This window comes from Penicillium riverlandense (assembly GCF_028828495.1).
Source record: "Penicillium riverlandense strain IBT 135883 chromosome Unknown utg000001l_segment0_segment0, whole genome shotgun sequence".
NCBI lineage: Eukaryota > Fungi > Ascomycota > Eurotiomycetes > Eurotiales > Aspergillaceae > Penicillium > Penicillium riverlandense.
In genome coordinates this window covers 5,167,154-5,181,396 of record NW_026643194.1, presented here as the reverse complement: position 1 = coordinate 5,181,396, position 14,243 = coordinate 5,167,154, and the positions used below count along the sequence as shown (strand labels likewise).

At 53.1% G+C, this 14,243-nt stretch overlaps 6 protein-coding genes across 6 annotated transcripts; 3 read left to right on the top strand and 3 right to left on the bottom strand.

Moving 5' to 3' along the window:
- Positions 1-35: 35 nt before the first annotated feature.
- N7474_002097 (MmgE/PrpD family protein) lies at positions 36-1,459 on the top strand (the record flags this gene model as incomplete). Its single annotated transcript, XM_057193512.1, has 2 exons — positions 36-493; positions 562-1,459. The coding sequence occupies 2 exons, from the start codon at positions 36-38 to the stop codon at positions 1,457-1,459; spliced, it is 1,356 nt and encodes a 451-aa protein (XP_057058465.1).
- Positions 1,460-1,603: 144 nt separating this feature from the next.
- N7474_002096 (WD40 repeat domain-containing protein) lies at positions 1,604-4,644 on the top strand (the record flags this gene model as incomplete). The annotated part of the gene is made up of 3 exons (XM_057193511.1): positions 1,604-1,746; positions 2,520-4,361; positions 4,422-4,644. The coding sequence occupies 3 exons, from the start codon at positions 1,604-1,606 to the stop codon at positions 4,642-4,644; spliced, it is 2,208 nt and encodes a 735-aa protein (XP_057058464.1).
- Positions 4,645-4,869: 225 nt separating this feature from the next.
- On the bottom strand, positions 4,870-5,946 carry N7474_002095 (uncharacterized protein; the record flags this gene model as incomplete). Its single annotated transcript, XM_057193510.1, has 1 exon — positions 4,870-5,946. One exon carries the CDS (start codon positions 5,944-5,946, stop codon positions 4,870-4,872), a length of 1,077 nt encoding a protein of 358 aa, XP_057058463.1.
- Positions 5,947-6,153: 207 nt separating this feature from the next.
- N7474_002094 (PRP38 family protein) lies at positions 6,154-6,909 on the top strand (the record flags this gene model as incomplete). The annotated part of the gene is made up of 1 exon (XM_057193509.1): positions 6,154-6,909. One exon carries the CDS (start codon positions 6,154-6,156, stop codon positions 6,907-6,909), a length of 756 nt encoding a protein of 251 aa, XP_057058462.1.
- A 446-nt stretch (positions 6,910-7,355) lies between these two features.
- Positions 7,356-8,951, bottom strand: N7474_002093 (heme-dependent oxidative N-demethylase family protein; the record flags this gene model as incomplete). Its single annotated transcript, XM_057193508.1, has 3 exons — positions 7,356-7,836; positions 7,885-8,350; positions 8,417-8,951. The coding sequence occupies 3 exons, from the start codon at positions 8,949-8,951 to the stop codon at positions 7,356-7,358; spliced, it is 1,482 nt and encodes a 493-aa protein (XP_057058461.1).
- Positions 8,952-10,427: 1,476 nt separating this feature from the next.
- Positions 10,428-12,396, bottom strand: N7474_002092 (sugar porter family MFS transporter; the record flags this gene model as incomplete). Its single annotated transcript, XM_057193507.1, has 4 exons — positions 10,428-10,708; positions 10,764-10,892; positions 10,963-12,176; positions 12,284-12,396. The coding sequence occupies 4 exons, from the start codon at positions 12,394-12,396 to the stop codon at positions 10,428-10,430; spliced, it is 1,737 nt and encodes a 578-aa protein (XP_057058460.1).
- Positions 12,397-14,243: the final 1,847 nt, after the last annotated feature.

Genomic DNA, 14,243 nt, shown 5'->3' with positions numbered 1-14,243 from the left:
TCTTCTTTACAATTCACCCAAGAAGAAGAAGAAAAATGGCTACCCAAACCCTCGCCAACTGGGCCGTCAGCCTCAAGTACACCTCCATCCCACAAGAGGTAACCCAGGCCGCCGTGCGCAGCTTCTACAACTGGGTCGGCTGTACCGTCGGCGGAAGCGCGCATCCGGCCACCACAATTGCGCGGACAGCGCTGGCCAGGTTCTCCGGCGCGCCCACCTCACGCCTTTTGGGCTCGGACGGGTCGATTGATGTCGATGCCATGCATGCGGCGCTATTCAATGGCATTGCCTCGCATGTGCATGACTACGACGATACACATCTGGATACAATCATCCACCCCACAGGTCCTGTGGCTGCGGCTTTGCTCGCCATGGCCGAAGCAAGGGATCAACCGTGCTCTGGGCCGGATTTCATCACTGCACTTGTGGCGGGCATTGAGGCCGAGTGCAAGGTCGGGAAGGCTGTTTGGCCCGACCACTATGATGTCGGCTGGTATGTATTCCTCGTTTCCTCCCCGAGGCTCCTAGTGGCATCCATTTTGTTAACGCACACTGTTCCAGGCACATCACCAGCACGACGGGCTCTATCGGCGCCGCCGTGGCAGTCTCCAAGCTACTCAGCCTGAACGCCTCCCAAACGGCGCACGCCATTGGCGTCGCTGCAACGCAGGTAACCGGTCTGCGGGAGATGTTCGGCTCACACACCAAGTCCTTCCACCCCGGTCGAGCCGCGCAGAACGGTCTCCTGGCTGCTTTGCTCGCAGCAGAGGGATATACCAGCTCCGATCAGGCGCTGGAGGCCAAGCGCGGGTGGGCGAATGTCGCCAGCACGATCAACAACCTCGATGCGGAGATTGCGTCTCTTGGTCCGGCGGGCCGGTGGGAGATCGCGCAGAATGCCTTCAAACCATTCCCGTGTGGGATTGTCGTGCACCCGATTATCGACGGCTGTGTCGGGATTCATGCCGAGATGAAGAAACAGGGTATCTCCCCTGCGCAAATCGAGGAGGTGCACGCTGATGTGCATCCCCTCGTCCTGGAGCTGACGGGGAAGACGACGCCCAAGGATGGTCTGGAGGCTAAGTTCAGTGTTTACCATGGCGCGACTATTGGGTTGCTGTTCGGCAAGGGCACACCGGCGCAGTATGAGGATGCAGTGGTGAATGATGCCTCGGTCGTGGCACTGCGCGCTCTCATCAAGGCGACGGCGGATACGAGCCTGCGGGCGGATGAGTGTCGACTCACCGTTAAGGTGAAGGGGCAGAGTGCGCCGATTGCAAAGCATGTGGATCATGCGGTGGGCAGTCTGGAGGTGCCGATGACGGATAAGCTGCTGACGGAGAAGTTTGTCGACCAGTGCATCCCAGTCCTGGGTGCGGAGCGGACAGATACTGCGAGTGCCTGGTGCTGGGATCTGGAGAAGCAAGCGGATGTTCGTCGCATCAAGGATGTTCTGTGAAGAAATACTCGTATATCTAATAGAGACTCGCCTTCCATTGACGGCACATGTATGTCCCAACGAGGAAAGCACGACCACTTCCTTCTGTGCTCTATTTCCCTTCCATCTCATCTCACCTCCTCCATCCATCCTCTCGCCAGAACGATGCCTTCCCTCGACCTCGTCGTCGTCAAAGCCGGCGTCATCACCGCCATCGTCAATTTCTGGTGGCAGTTCTTCGGAGCTATCGCCCTCCTTCTCCTCCTGGGTTACGGACTGTGCAGGTTCTGGATCTACATGAAGCGGCAGTAAGTCTACATACATGCGTAGAGGTTTGTTGTCCAATAGCAGTAAACTGAAGTATCCATCCAGACAGCCGCCCGTCGTCCAGTCCGACGAGATAGTCATCCACCAAACGACAAACTATGCCCAATATCCCGGTAAGAAATGATTCCCTGCCAAGTGTCTGTCTTGGTATCTTTTCTGACGGACGGGTGTATCGTCTCAACCCTCTAGCCAGACGACGTCGTTTCATGGCTCGTCTCTTTCGTCGGAGGCCGAGTGCCAATGATTCGCCTATTCCGTTACAGAGTGTTGCGAATGGTAATCTTGCGAGTCGGTAGAGAAATGGTCTGCGTGTGCAATTGTGACATCCCATAGGGTGTTCTTCTGGTCGTGGTTCTCTGTAATTATTGGGGTATCTATCTTCGCCTCCGCGGTGTATATTCGTTGATTCAAGATTTCCAGAATGTCCAGATCTGGTGGACAATATAAGCCATGCTCTAGTAGTTTATTCCATATGAGCCAATTGACTATGAGTAAGTGTCGAAGAGTTGACTCCTATCGTCTTCTCAAGCGGTCAAGATCCAGCGCCAAGCACATAGATCTCGGGCGATCATCGCGACCTTCCGACCGCAGACCACCCCAGCCCGGCCGACTCTGCCAGCTCCCACCCGCTCGCTCGCTATATATAAACCGGTCCGGTCTGGTCGCGCACTGTCATTCCAATATTTTGCGCCCTCGTTCGCCATTGACCTTGTCCGCCAACGCTGGGCCATTTCTCGACCGCTCCCGCCTGCAGTGGCCGCCCTGCATTGCGCCGTAGGGCTACCGGCTTCTTCCTGGACATCACCACTCTCTCACCATGTCGGTACTCGTGGAGGAGGAGGACGATCGCGATCTGGCCGGTAAGCATAGTTTTGATCGAGCTGCTCCACCTGTCACCTTCTCCCGCTGACCTTGCTCGCATTCCCCCAGGCTCTCAAGATGGAAGCTCCGACAACGAGATCGACGACACAATGCGCGACGCCGACGATGCCGAAGGAGATAACGAACCAGATGCCGATGGCGACGGAGACCAAGACGCAGATAGCCCCTCGAACGCCAGCCAGGCGTCCGAGGGGGGCGGCGGCGGTGATGCTTCACAGCAACAGAACCAGGACGGGGCGGGAGGCACATCGCCAGGACAGGCGCAAGAGGAGTCGTCTTTCTCTGTCTACCATCCGCCTGTGCGCCCCGAGTGTCTGACGGCCAAATCCTACGATATCGCCCCCACCACCGCCGCGCCGCATAGCACGTCCATTAATGCCATCACCGCCACGGCGGATATGCGCTGGGTTTTCAGTGGGGGGTCGGATGGATATGTGCGGAAATTTAACTGGGCGGACTCCATTAACAGCAAGCTGATGTTGACGGTGGCGCAACGGCATCCGTTCGTGGATAGCGTGGTCAAGGCAGGTGTGCTGATGACATATTGGGAGAATATGGACGGGGCGAATCTGTCCCCTGTGTATTCCCTGGCCAGCCACAGTGAGGGTCTGTGGTTGCTCTCTGGGTTAGAGTCCGGTGTCATTCGGCTACAGACCCTGCGCCATGAAGAGGGGAAGGAGATTGCCCGACTACGACAGCATACCTCGGCGGTGTCCACGTTGAACTTGACCTCCGACGAAAAGTCCGTGCTGTCGGGTAGCTGGGACAAACGGGTCTTTGACTGGGATCTGAATACGGGACAGGTACGGCGTGCCTTTGGGGGTGGCGCGAGTCAGATCTCTGCTGTTCAGATCCGGCCTGATTCTACGCTCTCTGTGCCGCAGGATACCATTGAGCCCCAACAACCGAATGGAACATACGCATCGAATTACGGGGCCAGTGGCCATGAGAGTTTCAGCTTCATGGATACCTCGCAGGATACCGGAGAGGCAGCCGCCGCTGAGAACCCGCAGGCGGGTTCACCAGCGGACTCGCTTTTTGGGGGCGCGGACTCATTATTCGGCGATGCTGACGGTGGAGTCGCGGACGGTGGAGAGCCCTCTGCTGGCGGGGTCTTTGGCGGGGATGAAGACGACGAATTTGGTCGCGCAATGGGGAACGGCGTCCTTGAGGATGCTGAGGATGCACCGGGAGAAATTGACACGGAAATGCCACCACCTTCTGATTCCATACAAGGGCAAAGCACAGTACCCGGTGATACAACTACCAATACCGGAAACGCACCGCCAGAGATACCTGATGCTGATATCTCCACCGGACCGGTCCAACCAGCCGTCAACGGACTCCCCAAGGCCGAAGACCTCGAAACGCCATCGTTCAGCGAAGAGCCCTCTCAGAACACGCAACAAGAGCAAAACGTCGTGACCGACACCACGTTCCTCGCCGCATCCATCGATGGAACCATCCGTGTCTGGGACCGCCGACAGCCCGACCCAGTCGCCCGAATCTCTCCCCGCAATGTACCGCCATGGTGCATGAATGCTTGCTGGTCCCCCGACGGGAACTATATTTATGCCGGACGCCGGAATGGCACAGTCGAGGAGTTCAGTCTGCACAAGGGACTCCGCAATGCAGAGCGCACCTTCAAATTCCCACAGGGAAGCGGGCCTGTCACGGCGCTGAAGGCCATGCCCAACGGGCGACATCTTGTCTGGTGAGTTTTTCCCGCTTGATTATAACTCCAACTCATTTCTAGTTCTAATGATCTTCACAGTGCCTCCCATGATATTCTCCGCCTCTACGATCTGAAGCATGAAGAGACATCTCGACACTCAACGGTCCCGTTCTTGATTATCCCTGGTCATCGCACGGGCACGATTTCCCAGCTGTACGTCGATAATGCGTGCCGGTTTATGATCTCAACGAGTGGGAATCGCGGCTGGGAGGGTAATACGACCGAGGTGCTGTTGGGGTATGAGATCGCGGCTTCTCAGTAATCCTGTTTGTTATATCAGACGTGTATACCAGCTCGTTATATCGGGAGTTAAACCACGAAATTATGAGGGACTTGAAGAAGGCCATGACCGTAGTGTGTTTGTTCAATGCAGAATTCGGTATATCAGGATGCTCGTAAATAAAATAAACACTATACAACCAACGCCAATTCCTCCCAACCATCTGGTCAAACTTGTACAAAGAAGAAGAAACCCAAGAAGTAGAGATCATTGCTCATCATGCCAGGCCGAGTCCAGGTCCAACCCATCACAAACCTCAGCCTGTTGCGCGCGCCAAGTGCCAAACAGCGGATTCCCAGCCCACTTAACCCGACCATCGGCATCACTTTCAAAGTAGACGTAGCCCGGCTCCTCCTCCTGCGGCTCTGTGTCCTTGCCCTTGACGCCCCACGGCCCAGTAACCAGACGGTTGAAGCCCGACAACGCCATGTTCGGTATATGCGTGCGCGTCTCGATCTTCCCACCACCAACATTGTTCACCGCGATCAGGTAGACAGGTGGTATGTCCGGATCGCGGGCTGGACGCAGCGGCGCAGGGATCCAAGCTTCGTTATTATACGACTCCTTCCGGTTCCTATCATGTCGAAGTGGTAATGGCCGGGACAGAAGGACGTCATCTAACTTTGAGCTGTCGAGAAGCAGACCTGGCGTATGCACATACAGCACGCTGTCATACTGCATGAACTGGTTCTGGCCCAGCCGGAGCAGCTTCGAGTCTGTAGGCGTGAATCCCTCCTTCGTGGCGGCTGTCATGTCGATTGGGAGGAGCCAGATATCATATTTCAGGCTTGCGGCGCGAAGAACGGATATCGCGGCGGCGGCGGTTCTGCTGAGTTTATTCTTTGTGGCCGTCCGGTCCCATTCTTCTGGGTACATGAACAGGCGGTCTTGGATGGCGGTGTTATTGGTCGCGAGTTGCTTGAAGAAGAGGACGGCGGAGCAGATATTTGATGGGTCGGGGTCAGAGAGGAGTTGGAGGTAGGCGTAGTTGCCCGGCGAGGGACTGGGATGAGGATCTTGCGAGTTCCTATCTCTATCTTGTAGGACGCCCGGGTCGCCCGCTAATGCTGATGAATCTGATAACCCGCGCTTTCGGAATGTAGATCCATCTCCCTTAAACCCCGCCACGGGCGCATGGTCGGGTACCACGCGGATGGCATGCTGGATGTTCTTGACAGACTGCTGTTGTAGCGTGTAGCCGGCCAGGAACAGGGCCAAGCTGAACATGCATACCACCCCCATCGACACGATGGCCGAGACGGTTGAAGAGGTCAGGAGCACCATGGCCAGAATAAGGTGGGAGGCTGCATTGGACGTGAGAGAAAAGAGTGAGATTGATTAGAATGTCGACCATCGGTGATGTCAGATTGATTGGGTTGTTTATGTACTTCGGGGTTGGCCGTGCGACTATCGATAAGCCGCCTTGGCACGGGACTGACTTCTTTTTCTCTCCACAAACCTCGACTTCACTACCTCACGCGGCTCTCTGCAATGGCTTCCCACCGCGCCGACGCCAGTGCCTTTCTCGACAATCGGGGGTACACGGGCCCGCTGGTCCGGGGCGTCAACCCAGTCACCCTCTTCGAGAAAGCCGTGCGCGACCGCATCACCGACTCCTACTACTGGAAAGAACAATGCTTCGGCCTGAACGCCGCCACGCTGTGCGACCGCGCCACCGAACTGACGTCCCTCGGTGGCACATACGGCGTCTCCGAAAAACCCACGCCCTTTTTGTGCCTCGCGTTCAAGCTGCTGCAACTCAGCCCCGAGCGAGATGTGATCCTCGAGTACCTCAACTTCAGCGACCCGGGCAGCGACGATGAGGCTGAGGCTGCCGAGCCGGAAAACGGGGTTGTCAAGGAGCGCGGCGATTTCAAGTACCTGCGCGCACTAGCGGCGTTCTATGTTCGGCTCACTTTTGATGCTGTGGATGTGTACAAGACGTTGGAACCGCTGCTGCTTGATTATCGGAAATTGAAGCGCAGGGTCCGCGATACCTTTGTGCTCACGTATATGGATCAGTTTGTCGATGATCTGCTTACCAAGGATCGTGTCTGTGGTACCAGTCTGTGGAAGCTGCCGGCACGACAGCAGTTGGAGGACTTGGACTTGTTGGATGAGCGGGTTAGTCCGTTGCAGGATGAGTTGGAGGAACTGGATCGAGAAAGCAATGCAGAGGATCGCGACGAGGGCGGAGAGGGCAGTGAGGAAGGGTCTGCCCAGGGTCAAGACAATGGAGAAGATTGAATACTCTGGTCCTGGCCCACTTCTCCATCTACGCACCCTCTCGGAGTCATCGGCATGTCTCCTTCGTCAGTGAAACAACCACTGCATCCACACGCCCGGCTGAATCCAGTGCCGATCAAGCACTCGGCCTCACCGACATGCCTCTGACATCTCATGCATTCGTTGAATCGAACATGAGTCAACAAGCGCCGGCTCTTGTTATCGACAACGTGGTGCAATTTTGCACACCATGATATATTACAGCTGTGTCTGGCGTGCTTCTTGTTACTATGGTCATTTTTGGAAATTTTCGATATCCATGACTCCTTTCCTGGCGCGCCTGCACAAACTATATGTACAATAGCCTCACCGAGACATGACCCTGATCTCGAATGGATGTCAGCGGCGATTTCAAAATGACATGATGAAATCACGTTTATATACAGAGTATCCCCAAAGCTTGCACCCTAAAACCCTTGCTGGCGGTGCCACTTTTCCTCCCAATTCTTAAACCACGGACTGTCATCCAAGGTGGCAACCTCCCAATTCTCCGGCACAAGGCCCTTATCCTCCTGCTCCTGAGCCCATTCCTCTAGCTTCGGCAGTACCACATGGTGAACATGCCACGTTCCCTTATACTCCATAAAACTCTTCTTTCCCTCTTTCAGAACCTTAGCAACAATAGCCGGCACCCCGGGCTCATCCCGAAATTCCAAAAGTGGCGTGAACAGCGCCTTGAAGTTGAACACAACAGCCCCGGAAAGAGGCAGACGTCGGAGGGTCTGCCAATCCACGCGCAATGTGCATTCGCCAATGCGCAGATTGGGATCCTGCTTTCGTCTTTCCTCTTCGAGCGGGTCGCCAGGCGCCATGTACAATGGCTCTCCAACCTCGAGGCCCCATGAGCCTCGCTGAATGGGCTTTTCGGTCGGCATCTTGGTGAAGAATCTGTGTATATCAGAATATTGCTTTTGAAGAGATATGAGGCAAACATACCGGTCCATGGAGAACTGCATTTTCTCCTTGTAGTCCGGAATCGGCTCGTGGATCTCATGCAACTGGCGATCAATCTTCGAGCCCACGTTCCAACCTAGGGCTGAGCAGATCACCGCTGCTCGTAGAATATAGTAGCCCGTCTTGTCATCACGCAGCATAAGTGCAAAGTCCTCCGGCACGTTGTCGAGGAGGATTTCGAGCGGTGGCTTTGCCCTAATATCCTGCTCCGTCCCAAGAATGCGGTTGTGCAGTACGCGGTTGTCCACGAGTGAGAAATAGTGCGGATATCGCGCGCAGATGAATTGCAGCACAACCTCCATCAGCTCCTTACAGGCTAGCTCGGAACCAGGTAGAGCGTCAAGAACTGCTTTGCCTTCCTTGGCATATAATTCCTTGCGTTGGTTGATGCGGCTCTTATACGTTTTCTCGAGCTCGATCCACCAGTCGGTGTCTAGTTTTGTGAGGGCTGTATCAGGTTAATCAATGTCCATTCTGAGTGTGTACTACCAGTTGGGAGAAGGACTGGACATACACATGGTCTGATGATAGGCCCATCTGAACGGACGATATGGCCTGGGCATTGCCTTGTTAATATCAAACTGGGGATAAGGTCTGGGCAGCGGAACACCGCTAAGCGTTGCATAGTCAGGAAAGTCGCCTAGGGCTTTGACCTCTTGTACCGAGAACCCCGTTGGAGTGTAAAGGCTGCCTGGGCTTGTTCTATAATCTGCCTTCATCGGCAGAATCTGTCGTGATACTTCTTCCTCGCTTACCTCCTGCCAGGGCACGGCATCACTCTTCAGTTCGGCCAGGGCTGCTCTGCGTTGGGGCGGTAGGGCACAGTTGTAGCTTGTGGGCGAGCTGCGCTGGGCTTTATCAGGGGAGAACGAGCGAGGTGGGGTTTTGGCTGTTGAGTCTCGACGGCGGCGCAGGGTCACTCTGCTCAGGATGGTTTTGCCGAATGATCGATTTAGGGCATAGGATAGTCCTGTGGCGGCAACTAGGAATAGGCTGACTCGCCAGATATTCTCTGGACTCAGTAGTTGATCCATGTTGTCTGAGTTCATGCGGCTGTATATCCTGAAAGGTGGCGCGTTGGCATGCAAGTATGTTGTGTCGTGTCTCTTCGATGCTGGTGCTCGTATACTTTCCACACGAGTTCCCCCCAGGAGAGGAGCCCAAATAAGTATTCCGAGCCTAGACGGCTGGGCAATCTGGGATATCCTATTATCGCTCATAGAAGACGAAGATCACAATGCGGGGGTGGTGGTCTTAGTTTCCCCGATTGACAGTGACAAGATATACGCATCCGACAATGAAGGTTTGTGACACTCGGTCGAATGCTTTTTCCCTATCTGGTGAGGAAATGCACGGCTATGACGACATGCGGAGAGATATCACAAATGTACTCGTGGAATAATGATGGCTTTGTCCTTTTGCTATCGCCGTGCCTCTTGGACCTACTTGATAGATTATCCGGAGGCAATTTACCTGTAGATGGGTTATTTTTCCTCTTTATGTTAGGCGACTCAACATTGCTCAGATGCTTGATCGATTCTACTGCCTGATTTTTGTATACTGATAATCAAGCATCCGAAGGATTCCAAACCGTTTTGCTATCTCAAATGTCCTTTTCCGCTTCAGACAAGATAAGACTGGACTATCTATACAGAAGCGGGCACACCCTCACCTTACCCGAAACGGTTAAAATGTCCCGGCTCGATGGCATTCTTAGTCACCAAACCACTCATCAATTAGGCATGTGGATTGAGAAACGAAAAGTAATAATGAAAGTAGATGAGGAGAATAGAGGAAGTCCAGCGAAAATATTATCAGTAGTATATCCCGAAAGTCGAACCATCTTAGCCCTAATAACAATCCTCTGCGGTCCACTCCTCTGACCAAATCATGTTGAAATCATTTAATCATCCAATGATTGTAAGTTATTAATTAGCATTGGAAAACCTGAACATTTTGTGACAGGGAGCTACAAGACAATGGTTAAGCGCTTCAGTTTCGATGATTCCCAGAAACCTCCCTCGACAGGACAAGAGGGGCTTATTATCTAAAACTTATTGAAGAAAAAATGAGGTGGCTATCAGTGTAGACCTCTATAAAGAGCCCATTGCTACTTTTAGCAATCATGAGTACTAGGCCACAGCCCCAAACTCCAAACAGGTTGGAGACAATCAAATGTAATTCAGAACGGTCATCTGTGGAGAAGGAATTCTATCAGACATCGCCTAGTATGACATTGTTTAAGTGATCTTGAGAGCTGAATACTGGCGTTCTGGGAGTGAAATGAAAGAGTGCAAATGATTGATTGAGTGATGTCTGAAGTGGGAAGTAATGAGGCTATCTAAACCGACTATCTACACGGCTCTTGAAGAGGGAGTGTCACATGACTGCGATGTGGTCTCGACAAGTCACAGACATTGGACGTAAATGAATGCTGGATACAAGACAGCTACGGAATATGAACATCAAATCATTTACTGGTTCGTATCCCACACCTGCCCCGCAGTAACGGATGATTCACAGGATCAAGCGTTGGAGGTGGTGGTGACCTCAACCTGCTGAGTAGTGATCTGCTTCTCGGTATTCAGATCCTCCAGGTTCTCGACACCAGCAAGACCCAGCTGCTCGTTAATTCTTTCCATGCGGAGACGGTCACTTTCGGCAATGCTCTCCTTACTACCGCCAAAGAAAACGTCCAGCTCCTCAAGGGTTTTGTCCTTGGTCTCAGGAGCGAACTTCCAAATGAAGGCACCGCCAAGACCGCTGAAGACGGCGAAGAAAATATACGTTCCATATTTCATAGAGTCTATAATCCATTAGTGACTGCTCATTATGTATATGAGGAGTTGGGAGGAACGAACCGAGCATATCTTTGGTCGTCAGGCCAATGATAAAGTTGAACATCCAGTTGGTGGATGCGACGATAGCGACACCGCGAGAACGTTGACTGTTGGGGAAGATTTCTTGGGTCAACACCCAGGCGACAGGACCTATATATTAATATTTGTTAAGGAAAATTCAAATCCAGAGCAAAAAGGGGATCGGGATCAAGAAGCATACCCCAAGAGTAGGCAAAGTTGACTGCAAACAGCCAAATAAAAGCGATAGCAACCCAGCCTTGCGGCTTGTCCAATCCCTCGTTCAAGTTCCACTTATCCTCGTACAGACCCTCGACGATGGCCACAACAATGTGGCACAGGAACATGCCAATAGCACCGACGATCAGGAAGGTTTTGCGTCCAAACTTGTCAAGGTAGAGCACGGAGGGCAGAGTAAAGAGAATTTGAAGGATGCCAGTCACACCGGTGGCGAGCAGGGTGATCTTGGTCGACGAAAAGCCAAAGGAGCCGAAAATCTGAGGCGCATAGTACAGGACAGCGTTAATACCGGTGAATTGTTGGAAGACCATGGTGCAGCAACCAATCATCAGACGCTTGAACATGTTCGGCGCAAACAGAGCCTTCCATGGGGCCAGGGCGCCACCGCTTCCAATAGCCTCCCTCTCAGTCTCTTCGTCAAACATGACAGCGGCCTTGATTTCAAGGAACTCAGCGCGCACTAGCGGGTCTGAACCGGGAAGGCGGCGAAGCTTGGAAAGGGAAGCGAGGGCCTCGTCGTCGCGGTGCTTCATCATCAACCAACGGGGGGAGAAGGGGAACCAGAACATGCCGAAGAACAGGATCCAGGCAGGGATAATCTGGAGGGCCAGAGGAAGGCGCCAGGCAATGGTCTTCTGACCCAAGCAAGTGTGGCTACTGTTTTGGGCGGCATTATAACTATGATTGGGCCCGTTGTAAGGGTTGGCAACACCTTCGGGATTGCAGGTAGTGCCACCAACGTACTGCATGCCGTAGTCGAGCCAGAAGGCGATGGTGGTACCGATAGTGATCGAAAGCTGCTGCAGAGACACGAGCGATCCACGCAGCTCCGGGGGAGCAACTTCAGCCTGGTAGAGAGGAATGACCATGCTGAACATGCCGATGCCGACACCACCGATGACCCGGCCGGAGAAAAAGTATGCGGGCGTCTGTGCACCAGCCTGAAGACCAGTTCCCAGGGTAAAGATAACGACAGCAACCATCATGGCGTATTTACGCGAGATGCGGTCTGCGAGAACGCCGTTGATGAGAGCGCCGGCCCAAGCACCGAGCTCCAGTGCAGAAACCAACCAGCCCTGAATGATTGAACTTTGAAAATAAGGGAAGTGATTCTCAAAGTTCTCCATGACAAGGATAGGACCCATCACTCCCTGATCGTATCCGTACATGATACACCTGGAGGGTTATTTTAGTCACGGCGGGTACGAAAACGGTAAGAGAGTGATGAGAGTATATTTGGGGTTAAAAGGAGATAAAAAAGTGTTGGAAATTAGTAAACGTACCCTAGGGATGCAAAACAACATGTCAAAAAGACATAGGGGTTCTTAATCATACCCACGAGACCGTGAGGCTTCTCCGCGTTGGCGCGGCCAACCACCGACTGACTGACTGCCATATTGGAAGGCGTACAACGCAAGTGGTCTTGATAAAGAAGAAGAAAGATATAGGATCAGGGGATGAAAAAGCTTCCCGGGTTGGGAAGGATGCGCTGGACTATATAGTCGCATCGTTTCACGTCTTTCGCTCCAAGAACCGCCTGCCAATCACCAACGGCACCATATGAACACTAGAATTAGATATCCATGTACCTCTCAGGCGAGCCATGAGTACGCTAAGGCCCATATTGGTTGGTAAGGCCGAGGTGGGAGGGAAATTATCGGAAATGCGATACTCCGCCCTGGCAAGAAACATTCAAAAACAGATCATTAGAGACTAGCGGACGCCATCAAGCCATGCCAAAAAGAAGCAATTCCACTCAAGCTGCACTGTCTATTGGTTGACACGAAACGAGCGCACGCGGCCGATCCGAAAAAGCGCCACCATCCAGCTGCCCACTGGCTTTGATGAGTCGTAATTTGTCCTCCCTTCGTCAGCGACAGATGGCTCTATCATCCCACATTCGTGTACCTGTACGGAGTGTCTACGGGCTAGTGCTTACGGCGAATATTCTGTGCTATGAGACCTCATCCCCGCCTGGCCGATATTTGACCGGTGCTGGTTCACTGTGAACTCCAGATATGTCGGCGACGAACTGTCCTCGCAATACCTGGGACGTCTGATCAACGCAGCCAGTGGGAGCATTGTCCAACAAATAGATTTACGGGTCATCAGGCTACAGAAGGTGACTGGCTATATCCCGCCGTCTGCATTGACAGAACTGAGGACAGCAATCACTGCCGCTAAGCTGGTCCAACCAGGAGAACGGATCCAACAATTTGCCAACGATCAAGAAACCGGCATAGCATGATCTAAACGTATCACAAGCTCTATTTGGAATTTGCTAGATGGCTGCTAGCTCTAGATCCGGATTAGTCGGTTGCTTATGCGTAGAGGTACGGTAGCATTCTGGAGTAGTGCATGTGGTGGCTTGCTCTAATAATTCTCTCCAGAGGCGCCGGGGGGGCACACGCCACCAAACAATTTGTGTGGGGGAAAAGGGCATGGTTGTGTGCTGGTCAGCCTATAGACTGACTCGCCAGAGTGACACTAGAGGAAATTCAGCGAGCTGACCGTTTCGCTCTTCGGATGCGTCGGCACCCAGCTTCTTTCTTTTAATTTTTAATTCTCGGTCTAGACGTGCCTAGCCAAGACTCGGGGAACCGAGATCCACACGGGACGATGCGTGTCTCAATGCTTTGCCACGCTGTAGTGATCCTGCTAGCACAGCGCGTAAGAATCCAGCCTAATCCGAGGACATTCCAGTTCCAGACACTCGGTGAGCCGATAAGAGTGAATGGAGACAAGAATGATATTCCGGGACGCAAACCTGGGGTCAGACGATCAGCAATAATTTTTCTGACCCGCACAGGGAAGGGCTGAGACGAGCTGAAGAGGCGGGCTCGTCGCGTTCTTTGTTAGAGTATTCGGCCCCGAGCGCGCAAATGCCGTTCTTCCGATGTCGGCCGTGAGCAAAAAGGGCCCCATGGGGTATCCTCGCTTATCTGGATCGACCAATCGTACATCTTGAAAAGCCCGTCCCTGGCTCGGGTCTAGCCGAAAATGAATTCAAGCCCTTTGATGATCCCGGTTTTCTTGTTTCATCTCGGGCCACTGCCAAGCTATTTTCGGAGTAGCCCTATGTTGGGAAACGTGCGCTGGCTAATATCTTAGTTTGTCCCTGGGGTTAAAATAGGGCTCTGTAAATCGATTATTGTATTTTAGAAGGCGATCTTGAGTCTATCTGACGACGCTAATAATGGAAACATCTGGATCAGCACCAGTACCTGTAGATCAAGATCTGCA